Source organism: Cynoglossus semilaevis, chromosome 9, assembly GCF_000523025.1.
Source record: "Cynoglossus semilaevis isolate Cse_v1.0 chromosome 9, Cse_v1.0, whole genome shotgun sequence".
Taxonomy (NCBI): domain Eukaryota; kingdom Metazoa; phylum Chordata; class Actinopteri; order Pleuronectiformes; family Cynoglossidae; genus Cynoglossus; species Cynoglossus semilaevis.
In genome coordinates, this window is record NC_024315.1 from 16185880 (window position 1) to 16208235 (window position 22356).

The window sequence follows — 22356 nt, forward strand, 5'->3', positions numbered from 1 at the left end:
AAGCCACTGATTAAAGAGGTTTCAGTGAAGTAACATTTGCACAACGCAAATCTCATTCATGCTCATAATTCAGTGCAGTTTTATTTATGCACTAAAAAATAAAAACTTCCTCTGCAACCTAATCAGGGTTAGTTGTTTTTACTACAGGAGGAAATAATCTCTTCCTTTTGCATCATGATCACAATTCAATTTAAGAATATTGAATGTGTATTTTGAGTATATTCCGAATAGAAATGTGTGTGTAGTATAAGGTGTCCTTTATATGGATGGACCTGCAGAGTCGACTAATGAAAATCACACACAGACAACAGGAATAGCTGTCTGATAAATAAAAATAGTTTCTCAATCACCAACATATTTCCTAACGTCATGTTTTTGATCCTGAGCACAAACGTATTGTGTCATTTTGAACGTTTTGTTGAGCTTCATGTTTCTCAGGTCTGCAGTTTTGTCTCTGTTTAAAGCTCACTTTCACTGTCTCTCCCTCCAAACCTCATGCCACAAATGTCTTCCAGACTTTCACACATAGTAACGCTGGAGTGTGTGAACAGGCTTAATTACAAACATGGCAGAGACACAGTTTAACATTAATCTTTGCTGATGGTAGAGAGAGAGAGAGAGAGAGAGACAAAGGAAAGTCCTCTGGTCTCCAAGGATAGTGAATGGATGAGGAGGATCTGGACTTGGACGGACACAGAGGGACAGAAACGAATGAGGAGGTTTTTAAAGAGGAATAAAGTGTGTGTGTGTGTGTGTGTGATGTAATTCAACACTTGTTAAAAGCAGACTGTTAGTCAGAAGTATAGGACTCTCTCTCTCTCTCTCTCCTTCAATTGACTAAAAGTCCTCTGGTCTCCAAGGATAGTGAATGGATGAGGAGGATCTGGACTTGGACGGACACAGAGGGACAGAAACGAATGAGGAGGTTTTTAAAGAGGAATAAAGTGTGTGTGTGTGTGTGTGTGATGTAATTCAACACTTGTTAAAAGCAGACTGTTAGTCAGAAGTATAGGACTCTCTCTCTCTCTCTCTCCTTCAATTGACTAAAAATATGAAAACATACCAGTACAACACAGCAGATTTCGTTTATCAGGTCAAAAATATACATTTTAAAGTATTTAGAAATATGTATTTTTTATTATTTATAGAGACTATTTAATTTATAGTTTCCCTCCAGAGCCCCTCCCTCTGTCCGGCTCTTTTTTCCTGTCTATCTTTATCTCTATCTATTTGTGAGTGTGTGTGAGTGTGTGTGTGTGTGCGAGAGCGACAACATCTCCATGTTAAATTATTATTATTATTATTATTATTATTATTATTATTAGCGCTCGCCTAAATGATGACATTTTAAAAATTAATACATTCATTTGTGTTGATACGGTATTCCTATGGCCTCTCTCTCTTTTTCTCTCTTTTTCACATCATTTACTGATCGAGGGCTTGAAATGAACGTGGAGCCTGCGTTTAGGTTATTTAACATTATGAAGTTCACTTCACTCACAACAGAAACTACAAAAATCAAGCACACACACTCACTCAGAGAGAGAGAGAGAGAGAGAGAGAGAGAGAGAGTATCTAATGTGTGTCAGTGCAGCTCCACGCGGCCGTGACAACAACGTCGATTTATTTAAACACAAACGACCCAATAATAGACCGTGATCTCGATCTCCCTGCGCCTGTTTATTAAACTGCTCCGAGTGACTGTGGTTACAGTCCGTCCACCCAACTGTAAACGAAACGAACAAACAGATGTTTATTTAATTAGAGTTACGGCCACGACATTTAAATTACAATTTATATGTCACAAACTATTTTGACCCCTGAGGTTGACGCGGGGCCGTGAGGTTTCTGCAGGAATACTGCCATGATTTATAATTTTGCTGACAATACGGTTCAGATGCATTTTATAATATTTTTTATTTATTTAAGTGTAATCCAAACTCAATAGTCACCTACAGTAAAGGAGGCGCGCGCCGCGTGAACCCTCACAGACATGAAATGATTACAGTTATACGGTGATTTAACCACAGTGAGTTCGATTGTCTCGTTAATACCTTTGCTTTTTATTCAGACTTTATATCTGAAGTTCCAGCTCCAATTGCAAACGCCGCTCTTATCTGAACGGGGGCCGCACGAGCTTTGACCCGGTGACTTTGACGTGTAGGCCGAGTACAGACGGCAGATCTAGACGGCAGATTTACATTTAGCAGAAACCACTCTTTTTTAAGCTTATCTATTATTCTATATATATATAGAATTATAGAAAATATATAATTTTAAATATATATATATTTATTTATTTAAAACTTTAAAAAATAGTTTTATTGTAGATGTTGAGAACCAGGATTGCATTATCTATCATTTTGAAACTGGAGAAGGCATGAATGTCATGTCGTTTACTGTATTTTTTTTACTTCCACCTGATAAAATGATTAATCTTAAATTTAAACAAACAAAACAGACTTTTTCTCAAATGTTATTGGACATTTTTTATTGTTCATTTGAAAAAAAATAAACATCAACGTGTGTGAATTTCACTTGGTGAAGTTTTGAATAATAACACTGTAAATTTCCTGCAACTAGAAACTGATCAAACTATAATATGGAGTATTAATATCAAATATGCCTTTAACAGTAACAAAGAGTCTTTTCCCCCACAGTGATCTATATAGAAGTATAGAATTATAATGTTACAGCGTTGGAATGTGGCTCCACTGTCACACACAACAAAGAATAGCTTCTGATTTCTCTCGTAGGACTCTGGATTAGTCTGGTATTGTTTGTCCGCCTGGTGTTATTACAGGAAGTGGCAGTAGCTCCTGGCACACATCATCATAATAATATTAATAACAAAAAGTGGAGATCCCTTTGGTCATTTTTAAAAAGGTGAAAAACTTCTCCACCTCGATTCCTTAAACATAAAACCACACATCTGCTTCGATTCAGTCACCTCACGCTTCCTCTGAACTCTTTCCTGCATTTTTCAGAGCAGCACTGAGAGGCAGGCATACATTGGCATAAACTACCGGCACCCGGCCTGGCTCGGTCTGGTCCAGATGGGGTCTGCAATCTCCCCTTCCAGTACTGAGACTGATGAGCCTTTCAGCCAGCTCGCCGTAGCCAAACAGCCATTCACCCTGCCAGTCATGTCACTTTTTAGCCAAGCAAACAGCCAGGTTTCCAGTTAGTCAGTGCACCAGCCAGTTATCCCGGCTATAACTTTTCTTTCTAACACCGACCGAGGTAACACAAATGTGACGTTCCTTGAGCCAGCCAGAGGACGCCTCTGTAGAGCTTTCAAAGACACGGCCTGTCCCATCAGACGATAGGGTGCTTCATCGCAAAATCAAATGACCCGGCCGTCAACTTTGCCACAGAAACAATTTTGCTGTTTGTAGCTTCTGGTTGCGGAGGTTCCAGCTTCAGTAATGTCTCTTTAGGCTCTGTGAGCGCCTTCAAATTGGACAGAGAAAACAAATGTATCCCCAGTGAAATGTTCACAAATGTCACTTAGATGCAGTGCTAATCAGTGGCTCGGTGCTTCATTTCAGGCTGTAAATGCAATATTATTTTTGAAGAAAATGTCAAATTACACAGACTGGGTTCTCAGCAACAGCCTTTGTCTCACTGATATTTCTGCCTTGCTGCACTGGGCACAGCTTGTCCCTCTGAGGTTGTGTGGGCCAGCCAATAAGGACGCGACACTGTGCCTGCCAGGGCAGAGATGCAGCTTTTAGCTTTAACACTTTCTATGGCTGCTCAATTCCAAATATGTGTCATTCAGCCATTATAATTCAACAATTCTGACATTTATAAGATTTTGTTTTTGTTTGTTTTGAGGGTTTTTTTTACTCAATAGCGCTGTGTATCTGAATGGAAAATAATATTTTTGTTTCATGTTCAGGTACATTTTCCAATAAAATGGAAGCAGAAGAGTCTGTTTAGTGACCTCTGTGGAGAACTGCAGCATTTAAAGCCAGCATTGTCCATTGTGTGTGTGTCTGGTCCTTTACTCCATCATTTGTTTAGGAGGAACTTTTCATGGAGTTCTGTGATTGTGTTGTTTGGGCTATTAAAGTTGACTCGCAAAAAAACAAAGAGCCAGTTTGGATTTGATTGTACATTTTAAATCAAAAGACCATTTTTTGGACGGCATTTTAGAGGATGGGGGGGCCAATGGGTAGTTTCTTCCCCCACCTCTCTTTGTTTGTGCGGTAAATTCAGCAGCAGCTGCTGGTCCCGGAGTCTAGTGGGATTCTGGGCCTGCGCTTTCTCATGGCATCCCATTCCAAGGTGGTGTAACACTAGTGGGAAAGGGAGAGAGAGAGGAGGAGGATGGATAGGTGTTTCTGGAGGGGATAGAGCAGGTCCCGCTGTAAGTCACCGATGACAGCGTCAGTCGGGTGGTAAGGTGTCGTAGGAAGATTGGAGCGGTTTGGAACGGGTACATGTAAAAACATTGTCCTCTGGACTTTGCCTTTGCACTTATTTGGAACTTATCTATTTGAATAATGACAAGCCTTCTGTTTGCACCTCACAATCCCCCCTCCTCCCATCACCTCTCTCTCTCTCTCTCCCTCTCTCTCTCTCCACCAGCCCCCAGCCCCCACCCTCTTTGGCAGTTTCTGTGCCATCTCTCTCATCCCTCCCTTTCAGCACTGAGAGTGAGCGTATTGGTTGGTCTGTTTGAGACTCGGTGCCAAATAGGTGGGTCCTCCGCATGTTGGCACAGACTCAGTCAATGGTAAAGGAAGGAAAGAGAGAGAGAGAGAGAGGGTGTTGGAGAGGAAGAGGGGGAAAAAAGAAGCAGCACTTGCGTTTGCCAGTGGTCCTGCACACTCTTCTATCATTGATTTGCTTCTATTGTTTTTGTTTTTGTTTTCTTTTTTTTCCTGCTTCCTTTTCTGCTCTGTCTACACGCAGTTTGTCCAGCTCTCTCACCCTTTTCTTTCGTAGTCTTATGCAGATCTTACAACACTAAACCAAAATCCCATGCGGCTTTGCTAAGCATTTTCCAGTTTTTCTTTTTTTCTCTTTCTATCAAGATATTTTTATGCTGCATATTCTTCCAAACAAGGAGGCTTGTTTAAGTACTCGACAGTTTGATTTGTTAACGCAAAATCTGCTTCATTCCGTTCGTGGTTTCGTGCGTTGCATTTTTTTTTAAAGACTGACGAACTTCTTCCCTTTTTTCTTTTGTGCTTTACCAGCAGCAGCACCTCTCTGGCATCTCTTGCTAGAGTACCTCCTGTGTTTCTGTACTGGTATTGCAGTACGCCCCCTTGGCATCCTTGGAAGTTTTTTTTTTCTTCCCCGCTGCTTTTGCTGGACACTCAGCTTCTCTTTGCTGCTGTATCTTTTTTCCGTCCTCCATCTTTTGTTCCTAAAGACACGTAGTACTATTTTGGTATTTCTGACAACAGTCCAGCTTACAAACTACTGGTCAGTCATAATTTGGTGTGCAGTCGTCGGGTGAGGTTATGATGTGAAAGCAAAATGGTAACTACCACCATATTAGTCTTGTTTTATTTCATGTGTTTGTTGTACTAATTGTTGTGCAGTTTTTGAACTGGCAAATATGTTGCGATATTTTATGTCCCTGGCTGCCTATGTTGCAGCTCGGTATAATTTTAGGTTATCATTTTCAGTATCTTATACAGTCTCACTGTGTGTTTCACATCCTTTTTTAAATTTCTATTAGAACTTTAAGACTTTTTATACATATATAATATCGTTACTCCCCTTTAAATATAATTGATGGAGTGCTTTTGAAATGTGTCCTTCACTGTTGTGTCTGTTGTCGCTACATTCCTCTCTCTCTCTCTCTCTCTCTCTCTCTCTCTTTCTCTATCATTCTCTCGCTCATTATCTTCCTAAGCTTACATAGAGCAGGCGCTGCTTCTCCATGTTGCGCACTGGTGCTAACTGCCTCTCTTCTCTTTTCCCTTCCTCACCCCCACTCCCTGTGTCCCCGTCTTTCTGTCCCTCGTCCTCACCCCCCCTCTCTACTGTCTCTTTCTGCCCCCCTCCCTGCTCCCTCCCCTCTACCTTTATCCCATCCTCCTCCTCTCTCATCCAGGATGAATTCCACCCCTTCATCGAGGCCCTGCTGCCCCATGTTCGCGCCTTCTCCTACACCTGGTTTAACCTGCAGGCCCGCAAGCGCAAATACTTCAAGAAGCATGAGAAGCGCATGTCCAAGGAAGAAGAGCGTGCAGTGAAGGATGAGCTGCTGGGGGAAAAGCCAGAGATCAAGCAGAAATGGGCCTCGCGCCTGCTGGCCAAGCTCCGTAAGGACATCCGGCCTGAGCACCGCGAGGAGTTTGTGCTCAGTATCACAGGAAAAAAGCCCCCCTGCTGTGTGTTGTCCAACCCCGACCAAAAGGGCAAGATCCGTCGCATCGACTGCCTTCGCCAGGCTGACAAGGTGTGGCGACTGGACCTGGTGATGGTCATCCTGTTCAAGGGCAGCCCCCTGGAGAGCACAGATGGGGAACGGCTGGTCAAGTCGCCACAGTGCAACAATCCTGGCCTCTGTGTTCAGCCGCACCACATCGGAGTGTCTGTCAAAGAGCTCGACCTCTACCTAGCTTACTTTGTCCACTCGCCAGGTATGTAGGGGGCGCCGTTTAATAATGCTTAGCATGTGTGCACAGAAATGTGCACCACCCTCAAACGCACAATAAATAAAATACAATACACTCATAAATACATCTATGTATACTTATATATACATATTTATATGTATATTTAGAGTGCATGTTGAAAACAAGAGAGACTGTGATAGTGATTGTTCTGTTTGGCAGCGCCTTCGCCCCGTTGGTGTGGGAAGAAGAGAAAGCCGTCTTGTGTTTTGTTTATGACTGAGTGGCAAAAGCTGCCACGGGGAATCTCCGGGCTCTCTGTCAGGTTTTCTCAGGCTGTTCCGCAGCCAGATTTTGTGACGCTCTTGTTACGGAGCGTAACACACCACAGTTAAATGTACAGCACATCGTGTTGCTGCAGAAAAAGAGCAACAACATGAATCTGTAGCGTTGTCCATGAAATACGTGCACGAAGAGTAGAAGGTCCCTTAAATGTTACACTGTAAGTGAATAATTGAGAGTCAACATCATCCATTTTAGTGAAGTCTAAAGGTCTCCTGACCCCAGTGTGTTGTACTGGTGTTGTAGTGTCAGTCCACACTTCTTGATTAGAACTAGTTCTCACTTGTGTCAGTCTGACTACTGGTCCACACATGCACCATAGGAACGGGGATAATTTAGTGAGCAGTGGAGGATGAATTCGACTCATCGACATTTTTTGATTTATTCATATCTAAAACAAAACACATTTTCTGGTCCAAAGTTAGCTCAGGGTTCTTAATCATTCTTTGAACTCTGCTGTTTTTTCTTTTCGCTCTTTTGTATGGCGTAAGTGTGATCTTGAAAAGATGTTTTGAATGTGTTTCTAATCATAAGTGCAGTACAGGAAATTTGCAGTCACGCCGAGGGAAGTGTGAAATGTGCTTGCTGTGCCATTTTTGCCATTACGTTCCACACTCCACGCTCCGTGTTGCCAGATTACGCCTCTGCTCACTATAGCTGTAGTCATGCCTTGGACAATGCTGTGAGAAAGTCGAGCAAAAAAACCCTAATGCATCGCCCAGCCACAAATGTTCTCCGACGGCCTCTATTTAGCACTGAAGACATCTTCTTCTTCTGTGTCTGTTGTATGTATTGGGCTCTCTGAGGCAACGTACCAAATGGGAAGGTTTCAAATCTGAAGATAGAACGTGAGTCTCGTCACATTAGCCACAGTACAAGATGGAGTCCTCTCACTTTAGTCTTGGCTTCAAAAAACAGTCTGGTATCTGAATCACAAATGTTACCGGTCTAGCCAAAGTCCTGGTGTGCGCGTGTGTGTTTGTGTGTGTGTGTGTGTGTGTGCCCCTTAATTTCACATTCATGTGTTTATTCACATACATCGACACAATCATGAAAACATAACGGGAAATGGTAGTTTATTAGTTTTTCTTGAAATTATGGGTGTGTGGTGGTCTCCTGAGAACACAGTGACAAAGGCAGACTGTGCCTTTGTCCTGGCTTTACTACAGCGCTAAGACTTTGTTTTTATTTTTTGAAGAAAGTAAAACTGAAAATAATTTGGTGTCTCCCAAGTGTTCCCTTTCATCTGTATTGTCAGCCGTTAAGGGAACTTTTAGGAGCTCAAATATAGTTTCCTAATCTTTTCATTAAATCAATTGAGTTCATTATAGTGAAATTTAAAATTTCCCTCTAAAAGTTTTGCACAAATTATTAGGCATAAAATCTACAACATGTTTATACTTCAGGTACAATACATATCATATGTTGTCTAATTTTTAGCGTGTGTTAATTTTCAGGCTTTTTCGTTTTTTTGCCAGCCGATAAATGTGTTTGTCTTTGGCCAAAACCCTATACCAGCTTCAGAGGGTTCCCCAGTCTCAGAGAGACAGAGGAGGAGGAGATGTAGTTGTAGAAAGGAAAATATTAATGCTAACGTCATGTATCAGCAGGTTCCAATCACATCCACGCCCTAACTGCTCAGAGCTGCCAGTAAGACAATCCTATCATATCTAAAATACACTGATGTCCCTTTACTTTGCATTTTTGAAGAGGAAATAAATATATTGTAAGTGTAATGCAGTTTGAGGCTTTGTGAGGGAAATTGTGTAATTATTTGGATCAGTGGTCGTTTCTAGCAGAATAATATCTCTCTATATCTCTCGCACCATTTCATACACGGCTCCTGCCAGTGTGGAGCGCACCATTTCATACACGGCTCCTGCCAACCTCCTTTTCCTCTCCTTAAAAAAAGCCCCTCCCCGAGCTGCATTAGCATGGCCAACTTCTCTTTGCAGTGACATGAAATGTCTAATATCCTGTAAGCGCAAACAGTTTAGCTCTCAATAGGAGCATTATTCTAGTTTTTCATGAAAGGCCGCCAACTTGGACTGTGACCACGGGTCGGCTTTTTTGTTATAAATTCTTTGATGTTTTTAGTCATTGTGAATGAAATTTGTTTTTTTTTGTCACCAAGCCCTGTTGACAAATCTGCACAATGACAAGTGGATATCCAGCTGATTTCTGACATTATTTTACCATTTCACGTTTTTGTTTTTCTCCCCATTACGTCGGGGGGAACGCAGTAGTTTGGGTTGCCTTCATAATGTGGGGTTTAAAGCTCGCAGGGAGGAGAAGGAATTAAACCTAGCACCAATGTGTGACAGGTGTTACAGTTTGATCTACTATATATATATATACACAGATATACAGATATACATTTATATATCTATATATGTCTGTGTCTGCGTCCATCGGTGATGACTTGGAGTAAAACATTTTCGGCATTTCATCAAAGGTCTCTACTCATGTGTGAACACTCTTCTTCTTTTCTGACGAGCCTGAGAATGGAGCCAACTAATGTTGACGAGAGAATGGCACTAGTTTAGATAAGAGGATGAGCTTAGAGTGAAATGGCGTCAATGGGCTGCAGAGCAGGTGGGAGGTGGGTGCCATCCCCCACAATTAGGGTAAATCAGGAGTAGAGACAGTGTGGTTTTGTTCACTCTTCAGCATCTATGGCGTTAGAGTTATGTCTATGACAAAGTCTAATACAAAGCAGCGTCTGGTGGGAGTAGCATGCATTTGGCAAGCTTTACATGTGCAGGCATGTGCGTGTGAGTCAGTGTGCATATGTCTTTGTTTGCTCATTATATATATGGTCATTTTTCCTCCTTAGTTTAGACAGTCCAGTGCGTCCAGCAGCAGGTGTTTTCTTTAATACAACTGTGAGTGTGTCTAACGTCTCAGGGTCGTAGGGACACAGTGGTAAACTGGCCGCAGCAAGGTGCTGAGCACCGATCTCTGCTTCATCTGTTCACCATTCAAAGAGTCAGCCGAGGAAACAGCCAAGTGTAAACTAAGTGCTAAAAAAATCTGTTTGCAGTTTTCCTTTTGTGAACTTTTCATTTAAAACCACTTAGTGTTTCCTGACTGACAGCGAAGCCAAATGTAGTCTTTTGATCTTCTTAACGCCGCTGATGTAACTGACATCTATCTTACCTTTAGTTGTCAGAGAGCAAGTGTCTTTTACAAGAAGGCCTTGTAAAGTCAAATATAAGTTGTGCTTCTGCTGCATTTAAACTAATTTAGGCTCCACATTTAAGCTCCATACCGTATTATAAGAAGAACTCACATTTCCTTTTTATTTTGTTGCTGCCAAGAACTAATTTGAAACTCTTTGTCTTCTGTTTGGCGCAGCCTCAACATCTTTTCTTTACTTTCTATAAATATGAAAATACATCCTGAATCCTATTTTTAACACCTTTTATTGCCTAATTAATATTTTTATTAAAATGTAATGTAATGTAAGTCAACCACATAAACATCCCTCCCTCCCCTGAGCCTCCACAGAGCTCACCCCATGCCTCCTCCTCAGCCCTCCACTCGTTCACCTCATGTTTATTGGATCCAAATTTGGCTTGCACCATGGCAACCAAGGCTCGCCGCAAACCTTGCCTGGGTAGAATCCAAGGTGGCTCCAGGGAGTCACTGGCTGCTATTGTTGGCATTAACATGCTGTCACCACTGCAGGTTGCTGCGCCAAGGCCTGGCTGGCCGTGCTGTGCCAGAGCTTCTGTAGCGCTGCTGCTAGTCTGGTAACCTCTGCTTAACTAACTACCACTGTATCATGACCTGCCACATCCATTACATCAGGCACCACCTAAAAGCGGGGAGAGTGTTGCACCAGAATGCATATGTATGTGACGTGGCTGTGTGCCCACCGATGCCTCCTACATTAGAGAGGGGGCAGAGTAAGACAGCATATGGATGATGTATGAATATATATTTTTCTATAAATGTCTTTGCTTTTTAAGTTACACATATTCAGCTGCACACATTTGTTCTCTAGTTCCGGTCTAGTGACTTTATTAATACATTTATGGGAGAATGTGATGTAACCATGAAAGGCTGTAGGTCGAGGGCATCATAAACCGAGGACCCCCCTGTGACGTGTTTTTCTGCCTCCACCACAGCGGGCGGTGGATTCTGACCGTATGCTCTGGCCCTGGAAATAGATGGTCAACATGGAAAAGAGAGCAGACATGAGACACACTATAAAACAGGAATAATTGAGTAAAAAGGCGTAGGTGAACTGGCAGAGCTGGATGTGACTTGTAGTGTGGTGAGTAAGATGATACGCTGTGGGAACTATGACGGCGCTGGCAGCGGTGCGCCTGCTCAGAGCTGCCAGTCAGAGTAAAGAGGCCACAGGGAGTAAGTTGAACAGCAGAGGAAAATAGGTGTTTGTTAAAATGGTCCAGAGAATTTAACTGTTAATAATTATTAGTTTCAGGGTTTTTGTCCTATTTTTGTTTTCATTTCAGTTGTCCAAAGTCTAGAGTCAATAAATTCCATTCTGTTTCCTGATATTAACGTCTTCTATCTCAGCGGTTTTCAACCTTTTTCAGCTTATAAAATCCATTTTGACTTTTTTGGGGTTTTTTTTTTGTTTTTTTCTATAATTCGTTTTTGATCATGTGTCCAGGTTAGGGTAAAAACTGACATTTATTTTTCTGGCCCAGCTCAGATATATTTATATGCTGCAATTTATCTGAACTTGATTCATTTTAAAGAAAGTGAAAGAATACAGTTGGTTAAGATTGTGTGGGTTTTTTTAATTATCATTCTTAAAAGAATAGTAATTAGTTGAAAACATTTTTTATCACTATTTTTTTTACATTTTTTACATTACATTTCAGGCGACCCCATTTAAATTCCTTCTTCCCCCAGATGGGGTCGCGACCTCAAGGTTGTGGTTTAACGTACTCCTCCACTTTTAACTTATTCAGTATCTAGGCTGTGTTAATACCACACCTGCGTCAGTGTGCTTTAACAACACTGACTAAAAAGACTCTCACACATTATCCTCACAGTTTAGTTCCTGTGGCTGCGTTAGTGTTTTAGGAACAATGCTCAAGTCAGCTGCACTTGCATGGGCTGCAATTTTTGGTCTACGGTTCGTGGCCTTGAGCAAGGCATTGACTAATCACCATCCTTATCTCTCGATGATGAACACCTCACGCTGGTTCTAATTATATGCTAATCCTGACTATTTTAATTTCTGTTAACGTTGTGAAAAAGACATCAAAGATGATAAATGTTCACAAAGTGAAATCCTAACAAGTCCAAAACAGGACTTGTCCTCAGAACTATAGACGGTCATGTTTTGATTTAAGATCCCACTCTTCAGCTACCAAGTACATGGCTAGATCAAAGATGCTTAGCTTTCATCTAGCCTGGAAACACAGATGATAAAGTCTGAGTTTCTTTGTTGTATCTGCAACATGTGTAGCTGTCTGTGATTAAAAGTTGTTGTTTTAATTGCGGGGCTTAAAATGCCAGGTGGCGGATGTGTCCTGTAAATCCCCTATCTAATTTCAAGGGTCAGAGGTGAAGCTCTTAATCCCAAACACACACACACACACACGTGATCTCTCATAGTTGAGACACATATGCACTTACGTGCCGTCGGTTCGAAAAAGTTTTCGAAAAAAACTCACAAATGTGTTCAGATATGTTTAAAGCTGCTTTCTGTAAAAAGCCATTTTTATATAGAATTATAACAACCTCTGAAATGTGTATTTTTAGGTGAATTTTTTTCTTCTTTGCTGTCAATTATTCCTGGGTTTCATCTGCACAGAGGTGTTGTAGCTGCTGCTGCTGCTGCTGCCGTACACAGATACCCTTGAGATAGATCAAAGTGTCACAGTAGATAAGAGGTATGACTGGCGACTCCACCCTTCACCTCAGTTCACCCTGTTCTGCTGTATGTAGGTCAAGCACACACGCTGCACACACACTGCACACAGCAGATAGCAGTATGACATGGGAGGCCTCAGTTGGGAGAGTGAGATATGACTAACTCTAACATTATCTTCAGTCCACTTCACAATAGTTTGATTTCTCTAGGGGACACCGACGACTGGGTCTTTGGTCTCATGCTCCTGTCTGAGAAGTGAAAAACCATTTAAACTGTATATATGTTTTTATTCAAATGCATGAATATATCATAAAAAAGACCTGTTGAATGTTTGTGTCAGAATGAGGCAGCAGTCACACAACGGTAACTGACTCTGACTTCACCGCCTGAGCTGAGAAAACTTTACCGTCCGGTTTTCTTTGTCTTTCTCTCCGACTTCTGCTTGTTAGCAGCAGGTGTGGCAGCCATGTGTTTTAAGTAATTAAAAGCCTAAGCCGAGAGGGGTAGGATAGAGGCATCAAACAGGGAGGGAGGAAAGGAGGAGGAACGGCCGTGCTCTGGGTGTGGGGTCATTTCAGGTGAAATGTGTCTCCAGGCTTATGGGCATGGCCTCAAAGGGAAGAGGAAGGAGTCAGGGGAGGAGTCTGCTGCAAGCATAACAGAATGGAAAGAATAAGAAGTCAGAGTCTTACTGGAATTCTTCTCATATGTATAGATTCACATGGTGCTACTGTTTTAGCAGGGAGTTTGAGGGGGATTAAGAAGTTGTGGCTTCACTGTGTGCAGAAGGAAGAAGGACATATCAGAGTACTACATCATTTGACAGTGACAGTGGGTGCAGTCTCAAACCAAGTGCAAAAAAGTCCCAAAATATGGGAGTGTTGAAGAAAGGCCTTAGGAGGAAAAAGAAATGTGTTTGTTATAATGTCTCAAATTTAATATATAAAAAAGAAGTCATAGCAGGGAGAGTTAGGAAGAGTACGGGCTGGAACGCGTGGCAAAAAGGAAAGAAACAGAAAGTATGTGAGAGAAAAAGAGAGCGAGAGAGAGAGAGAGAGCAAACTTCTCTGCAGGGCGGGTTTCCTGAGGTCACAGTACTGAATATCAGAGAGGAATGTGGAATGGTGAACTGCTGCCAAGGCAAACACACCATCCACCCCCAGTGGCTGCTTTATATATACACAAAGCAACACAAGCATACAGTCATGTATGAATAAGCATATACTATATACAGCGCAGTCAGACTAAAGTGCCCAGTGCACACTGTGGCCGTACATATGGTGCGCAGGCCCTGGTGAAATCATCTGAGCTGTCGACACCCTCACAAGATGTTAGTTTTTGGAACGGCACGGACCTACAGTGATCAGAGACGGAGTTCAGGCAGGTTCTCTTTGAGTACCCGACTGGGACGTCCTCGTCCCCCACTGGATGTTATTTGGTACAATTTCCTTACTGTGCCTGTGTGAATGGGAGCATTATGATGGAACGTGACAGCATAGCTAAACGCAGGGAGCTGTGAGCTGCTACAGCTGTGACACACACACACACACACACACAGTGGGGTCTCAGACTGGGACCATCACGTCACACTTTACCAAGGCTATTGGCGTTACTATGACCATGTTATAGAATCAGGGTCTTTGATGACGTTTTACCAACCAACATGTTAAAGCAAGCAGTAATTATTTAGTCATTTCATCTATGGTATGTCATATATTGTGCTTGTATTTTTTTTTGTTTTCACCACTGAACTTAACAGTCCCAACACACACACACACACACACACACGAGAGCCTAATCACACAGTGGGTGAATTACTCACTCGTACGTTGATCCACTGAGTCATACACCATGCTCACACTTGTTGAACCAGCATTTGATGTTTTGTCAAGCGTTTAGATGAGATCCGCCGCTGGCTAAAAATAACGGCAGTACAAAGAAGCGCCTTTAAAGAATTCCTTTCACACAAACGAGGGAAGAACGACAGATTGATTTCACGTCTTTAAGAAAACCTCACTTTTCTTGCCAGAAATGAGGTGAAAAAATATTTTGTGAATTTGTAATGGATTGGGCCAAGGATGCTTACATTCCCTCAGACATGTTAACCCAGCTAAAAAAAAAGAGGTTTGCAGAAGAAAAGTGGACAAACGGCCCGGGGAAGTGTTTATAATGTAATTTTAAAAATTACAATTTTAAATAAAAAGGTGGAAATAATTTTTAGTGTAATAGGATTTCTACTTTACCGTCTATACCAGGCATGGACAAACTGAGGCCCGGGGCCAGATGCGGCCCTTTCAGCTTTGTAATTCAGCCCGCCAAAACTTGTCCAAATTATATAATTGGTTTGTACTGTGATTATACTTCTGCTTTTCCCTGCAATGCCCAGGTTTTCCCTATAGACGGCGTAGACAAGGCTAAAAGCAGGACAATTCAGGCCCACGAGTCAAAAGGTTTTCCTTCCTATCAGAAATATCAGAATGTGTTATTGAAGCCTAAATCAGAAAATATTTGTTTCCCTTTTTCTATGAAAGCTGGTGATCAATGGAATAATTGTCATGTGTGTCAATAATCATTTTTAATCTGATTCTGCTCTCATCACATAGACACGTATGTGTATGCACTGGTGATGTTTCATAGGCCTCAGACCAGCGTATACAGAGATGCAGCTCATGCTGGGTTTGTTTGTTCGGCTGTTGTAAACTGGGATTCTTTCGTTCCATCCCACCCTTTTTCTTGTATGCACTTGTCTTAGTGTGTCTGTGTGTGTGTGTGAGTGTGAGTTTGATTGAATGTGTCTTCTAGTGTTCCTCCAACACCCTCCCTATGTCTTGGAGCATGCCAGGGTCAGAGGTCAAAGCAACTAGACCGCTCTGTCACCCTTTGAAGTGCTCCGCCACCCACTCGATTGCATCCAAACACACACGTGTGCACACACACGGACCAAGGTCAAGTCCAGACAAACATGCTCACTCAACAGTCCTTGTGCCTCTGTTTGCTCTCTCTCAAGGCACTGACAGCTCAGGAGAACAAGAAGACACACGGCGAGCGCTGCTCTCTGTGCTTTGATGTACTCTTTGACACATGCCAGTGTGACAACAAACCATGTGGGCTAGATTATTTACTGTTTATATTGGAATACTGTGCCAGAAAAAAGGAAGAAAATAAAGTATAGTAGTGCCAGTAATTAGATTTAATTTAAAAATAAAAAAAATATTGATAGTAATTATATATATATTTATATAGGGTAGTTTGGATATATAAATATCAAAATATATAGGCTATTATAAAAAAATATGTCGGCCTTTCAGATAAATGACATGAATTTAATCAGTTCAGTGTATTTAACTCAACATGTCTTTAAAAAAAGAATTATTGCCACAGTGATTAGAATGTTTCGGCTTTTTAAAAATGTTAAAGTTTAATGAAAATACAACAAATACATTAATTGTGAGGTTCAGTAAATGTGAACCTTTCACTATTCAGCTCTCAGTCATTTTCTAAAAGTAAGAACTAACTGTGGATTGGTGTCCTTTTTTCCCCACAACTCAGGAATTTGAATGTGTTTGAATGCACACACATGTATTTGTTTATGTGATTTTTCACACATGTACGGCCCGTGGGCACGAGTGTGTTTTTTATTCCGTCCACACCCTGTCATCTCCGTACTCCTCTCCCTCTCCTGCTCTGTTCTTGCTGTGGCAGAAGCAGGCCTGGAGTCAAAAGTGCAAGTGTGCCGCTTGGCTGATGAATCACAGAGAGGCAGCGTTCCCTTCACTGTTTGTAAATATGTGGTTACTCTAATTGAACGCAGCTCCAGCTCCCAACCACTTTCATTTGTCCCTTTTTGGTGTGTGTGTGTGTGTGTGTGTGTGTTTATGTGTCTTCATGGCCACAGCTGGAGTTGCATGTGGTACTTTTATACAGAGAGTGGACAGTCACACAGAAACACAGGTGCACAATCACACATCTGGGATTCACCTGTGACTGTTCTGTCCCATTCCCCTGCGTTGTCTCTCTACAGCTGGGTCTGTGTTGGTCTTACAGACTCTCAGTGAGTAACCTTAACTTGGCTCAATAATTACAGGCTGTGTGATCCCTGTGTAGAGCCTGTGGTTTGGCTGGCCCGCCTTTCCCTCGATTAAGACACTTAGTAACATATGTCAGTCACTTAGCACTTGGATTTCACTTTGTAGAGATGGCAGCTTTGTCTTGAGTCGCAGCTATCCTTGGTCCGTTTTTTTTATGTCACGCGAATTACAAATATTGGATGTTTTCAAAGGTTTCCAATGTATTAATTAATCCATTCAGAGAGTACTAGAAAGTCATGTCCGTCATAGTATTCTTTAATGCTTTGTAAATGGTATACTAAAACAGTCATACGTACGTCTGAGTGGAAAAGGCAGGTTTTGGAAGTACCCATACTTAACTCCAGAGGGCAGTAATGAGCTGTTTTCCTGCTGCCATTGAAACAATGCAGAAGAAAACGCACCACACAGAACTGCGGCCACTTGCGTCTATCTACAGTCGAATTGCGCTCACCTGCGTCAGGTGGCGCACCTCCATCACCGCTCCTGCAGCTCAGCGCTAACCGCTTCCACAAACGGCTCGCTTGCTTACACACACAGTTACATCAAGTGTGTCTGAGAGCCGCAGAATTCACAGACAGGAGTGTGTTTGGCTTTTCTTGACAAACGATTTTTCCTGCTTCCTTTTGAAATCCTGAGGAGAGAGAACACGACGGGTTAAAGAGATGTGTCTTTGTCATCCCTTTTTCATCATCTGTTCTCTGTCCTACGATGAAGGTGAGTCTAAACTCACTGACTACCCACCACTCTGATTCTCTTCTTGTTTTTCTTTCACTTCGGGGTCAGAGCAGATTGAAACCTTCTTCCAGTGAAAACTGCTTTCAGTAAAGTTGTTGAACCTCCTTTACCTCTGCTAAAAAGCCTTAGTCATGTGCAGCAATGTATAGCTTTACACCTGCAAAAACACACCAGATAAACACACCAGAACGTGTGTGTGTGTGATGAGAGTCTTTAAACGTTTTTGTGAGAGATGTTTGTTTTTGTTTTTAAAGAACATTTCTTAGTCATGAACACACGAACACAACCTGTACACACATGCAAACACACACACTGTACACACACACACTTGCACAATGAGACCTTCAGCAGGTCAGATGTTTTGCTCTTTCGCTCATTTCCTCATTTCCTCATGTTAGTGTTAGCATGGCTGTTGGAGTCCTGTCACCACTTAAGTTATTGGATAATGGTGTGAATTACTGTGGATGTGGATTAGAGAGAGTGTGTGTGTGTGTGTGTGTGTGGGTGGGGGGGAAGCACCAAAAGGTCCTGTTTGGAGTTTGTAGTCATTAAAGCAGATAGAAAGAGTGCATGGTCAACATACAGCCTAATGTCAAGCTTACTTACACCTCAAACAGAATGCCTGCATGTTTGATGGAAGAAAATGAACACTGTTGTCAGACGCACTCCCAGGCTGCAGGTATCAATACAGTACACACACACAATGATCGCTGCTGTGCTTCAATACTGCCATCTGCCCTAGTCATGAATTTAACAAGGTCTAATCTAACCCAATATACAGGTTCGCACCGATACTGTACCAACAGGGCGGCGGGCGGCGGGGTGGGGGCGTGGATGAGGGGGTGGGCAGTGTCCAATTTCTGATCAAACAATAGGAGCTTTATCAAAGTCACACTGCACTGACACTGAGGAAGTGCAGGAAAAAAGACACTGATAGAGAGAGAGCAGGCCAGGAAGTAGTCGGAGAGATAAAAGGCCATTGGAATAAGAAATCAACAAAACAGGCTCGGTTCAAAGGCAGAGCGACCCTCTTACCCACAATCCTCCAATTCAAGTAGAGCAACTTGCAGTTTAGTGCAATGATGTGCATGTGGTTGCCTATTCACATCAGTGTCAGAGACATCCGTCCATCTGAGCTCATCCCCATTGGACTGTGGCTCCATATAAACTCCATGTCTGTCTGTGTTGTGCTCTGTCTCTACATAGGACAGTGTGCAGCCAGTCGTTTGTCCCTGTCTTTGACACAATACCATGCCCAGAGCCCCTGTAAGGACCTGACCTGTGTTTGGAACAAATCACCCCTGTGTTTCCCCTCCTCCTACTCCTCCTGCATATCCTGCCTGCTTCGACTCTTCAGGAAACACTCCTCCTTTCTTCCTTCCTCCGTCCATCCCTACTTTTTAACCTCCCATCAGAGCCGTCTGGGTCGTAATCGCTCTCTCCTCTGCCTCCTTCCCTTTTCTGTCTACTAGAATCAAAGAGTCATTGAGGGAGCGCGCATGAGGAAGCATTCTTCTTTTTGTCTGCGCGTCTTCGTGCACCTCCAGTTTCTGGTTTTGTTTGTGTGTGCCTTGTCCGTACAAGTGTGTTGGTGTATGTCTGAATACATTTCTGTTGACTCTAGCAGCGCTGGCTCTGTAAAGGCTTCATTGAGACAGAGCAGGTGGGCTGTGTCTCTGTCTCACTCCTTCCTCTGGATGTCAGACTGGGTCAGGCAAAGGGCAGACATACAGACACTCTACTGTTGATGCCAACTGGAGCAGAATATGCCACTTGTTAATCGGATTAATTGAATATATTAACTTTGTACTGCCACATGTAGATACTTTTTGGAATATATTTAAAGAAGAATGATTTAATTGATCTAATAACAACATGCTGTAGTCTTTTTTAGGGATATCGGCCAACCGATATTATCGGCTAGCTGATAGTATCGGTTGGCCGATATAGTAAGAATCATTATCGTTTTTCTCGCATAATGAAAACCCGATAACGCAATGCCTGGGTTTCGCCCAGATGAAATAGTTTTGAAGTGAAACTATTATTAGTATTGTGCACATTCTTGTCATTGTAACACAGCACACCAGTGCGCACAATGAAATGTGTCCTCTGCCTTTAACCCAAACAGCTACATATATATAATTTGTACACACACACATATTTTTTTTTTTTTTTTGGCCCGCCCATCCTCCCCACTGCTTAAGTCGTTGTTTCTCATGACCGGCAGGTGCGTCAGTATTTTTGCCACCAATCTCCCGAGTGGATTACATCACCACGTCTGTCACGACTATCAGCCTGACTGACTTCATGCATTACTCGCAACCTTTTGTTAATGTGGGTGAGTTCAAGTGAGTCATTCAGAGTGTATGGACGCGGCCCGTTATATCAGGACATGTACAGATTTTCTTTCAAGCTGTTTTGTTCTGGCTGTCTGCGTATACAGTACATATCATAGTAGAGTGATTACAGGAGTGCAGTCACACAGTGACGGTACTGCTGGAGGAGGGTAAGAGAAGAATTAAAAGAAAGAATGAAAAGGGACAGAATAATGGAAAGTTGAGAGGAGTGTACAATAATTGCAGGAAGAGAGGATTATAAGTTTGTCACTGTTCCCAGTCCTGAGACCGTTGGACCAGGGCCCAAGATAAATCATTTCCTTATGACCTCACCAGAGCCCCAAGTGCAGATGGTGCAGCAAATATTCATTCATCACTACCTATTAAACTCACATGTACTATGGCTCATAAGGCACTGTAAAGAAGTAGATGTTTTCTTCCTGATCTCCATGTACGGCATATTGAACATACAAAGAAAAAGTACATAAAAAGAGACACTATCACCTCACAACGACAGCCTGCTGGAGGAGAGAATAAGGTATTGGATCATATTGGTATCAGCAGATACTCCAAGTTGCAGTATCGGTACCAAACATGGAAAAGTTGTATCGACCCATCTGTAGTGTTTACTGACAACTTCTTGTTTCTTTTGAATCTTATTATTATATCAAACCCTTCTTCATGCTTTGGAAGACTTTTGTAACAAAGCATTGGAATAACTAGCCACGCTGCTCCTGCATAGACAGAGGCATTTATAGGTGTAATTATAGCTTTAGTAGTAAAAAAAAAAAAAAACCTGTGGAAGTCCTGACCCCTGATGTGACCATTGCTCAGCCTCAAAATAATTTAGTAGTAAAGCATGGGCAGAAGCCGCAGAGCCGTGAGGAGATAAAAGGACAAGAAAGAACAATATGGAGTTAGTGACAAAGAGCGAGCGGTGCTGAGGCCTCGAGAAATGAAAAGCACATTTTTCTTGTTTCAATCTGTCATCCCGACGCACCAGCCCGTCTCTCCTCGTCTCTCCTTCTCTTCATCTGTCTACATGCCCTCACTCCCCCATATGTTTATTTTTCTGCCTTCCAGTTTCGCTCTCTTTTCCATCCATCTCCCCCTCTCTTGTGTCTTAAAGTCCTGGCTCGAGGGCCACTTCTGGTACACAAACCCTTTACATGCATCATAAATAAAAAATATAATATATTTCAATGCTGATGTTGAAGAATTCCATTAGGCAACTGGACATGAAGATTTTTAAAGATTCACAGATGCTTTCAATAACCAAAGAAAAATAAAAGAAGTACCAGTTACTACCAGCACCAAATAACAACTAAGGTTTGCATTTTTAAATTGTTAAATAAATGTAGAGTACTTCTACATTTCAGGTGTCTGACCAAAAGAAAATAATTTAAAAAAAGTTTCATTTGGAGTTCCTTGAAATGCTCCAGTTAAGTGTTGATTGAAACAATCTTTCCAGTTTTGATTATAATAAAAAAGAAATCTTGATTGTTATTAAAGAACTTTTTGATTTAGTAAAACTGGAACTCTGATGAGTCCCCCTGGTGAGATGATGACAGCAGCAGTGGCCCTCAGCTCATATGACTTTGAGACACCTGTTCAGAACCAAACAGATACCACACAGAAGCAGACGGGGCTGGATGTGACAGCGTGCACCGCTCCAGTTTAAATAATACCCACTTCTCTCACTCATTTATGCATAAACACGTGTTTAGACACACACTGGTGCTGGTGTGAGAGTCGGATCGGGGCAACATGTCTGCCAGCTGTTTGTTTTCCCTTAAGGGGTGTCAGCCATCTGACTGACAGGTGAGGATGCCTGGAGCAGAGACCTACAACACAGCTGGCCCGGCCCAGATGTTAGGGAGGGACAAAGGGGGTTTGTATGAATGTGTGTGTGAGAGAACGGGGGACGTAGGGAGTGTTTCATTAGTTGTTCAGTAGTTTGTCCTCGTCCTGGTTCTCACTTTCGCTTTCCTTAACAATTTACAATAAGTCACGGCCCTGTTGTGATTGGTTCTCTTTCCTCAGACTGTAAACCACTTGAGCCTCACCGAATATTACTGGATGTTTTCTTTCTCTATGTTCTTCCCCCTGCTCCCTCTCTCTCTCTTGATTACCTTTCCTTCGTCAGCTCTCTCTGTCTCTCCTTTTCCACATGAAGCTGTTTTTCATAAACACCAATACAGCCTGGAATAGCATTCCCCCGAGCGGTTCGGGGTGAAACACAAGAGTTTTCTGAGCTTCAGCCAAACAGATGCTGGCTCTTGGAGTCCCACCAGAAACAGGCCATCATGGCTTTCCTTTTTTCTCCCGCTCTCTCTCTCTCTCTCTCTCTCTCTCTTTGTCTCTCGCTCTCTCCCCTACTTTTTTCTTTCCCTCTTTTGTCTGTTTTCCCT

The 22356-nt window shown here is 42.3% G+C and overlaps 1 protein-coding gene across 9 annotated transcripts in view; it reads left to right on the forward strand.

Annotated features, from left to right (window-relative positions):
• The window catches only part of nfixa (nuclear factor I/Xa), a 69537-nt gene that overhangs the window by 21941 nt on the left and 25240 nt on the right, over window positions 1-22356 (forward strand). For 8 of the 9 annotated variants that reach the window (XM_008317570.3, XM_008317574.3, XM_008317576.3 and 5 more), the window contains one exon: window positions 6080-6611. In XM_008317570.3, the coding sequence (XP_008315792.1) occupies window positions 6080-6611 (532 nt within the window). Of the gene's footprint in view, window positions 1-884; window positions 5500-6079; window positions 6612-22356 lie in introns of those variants that run through there. The other variant, XM_008317572.3, reaches the window with a different exon arrangement.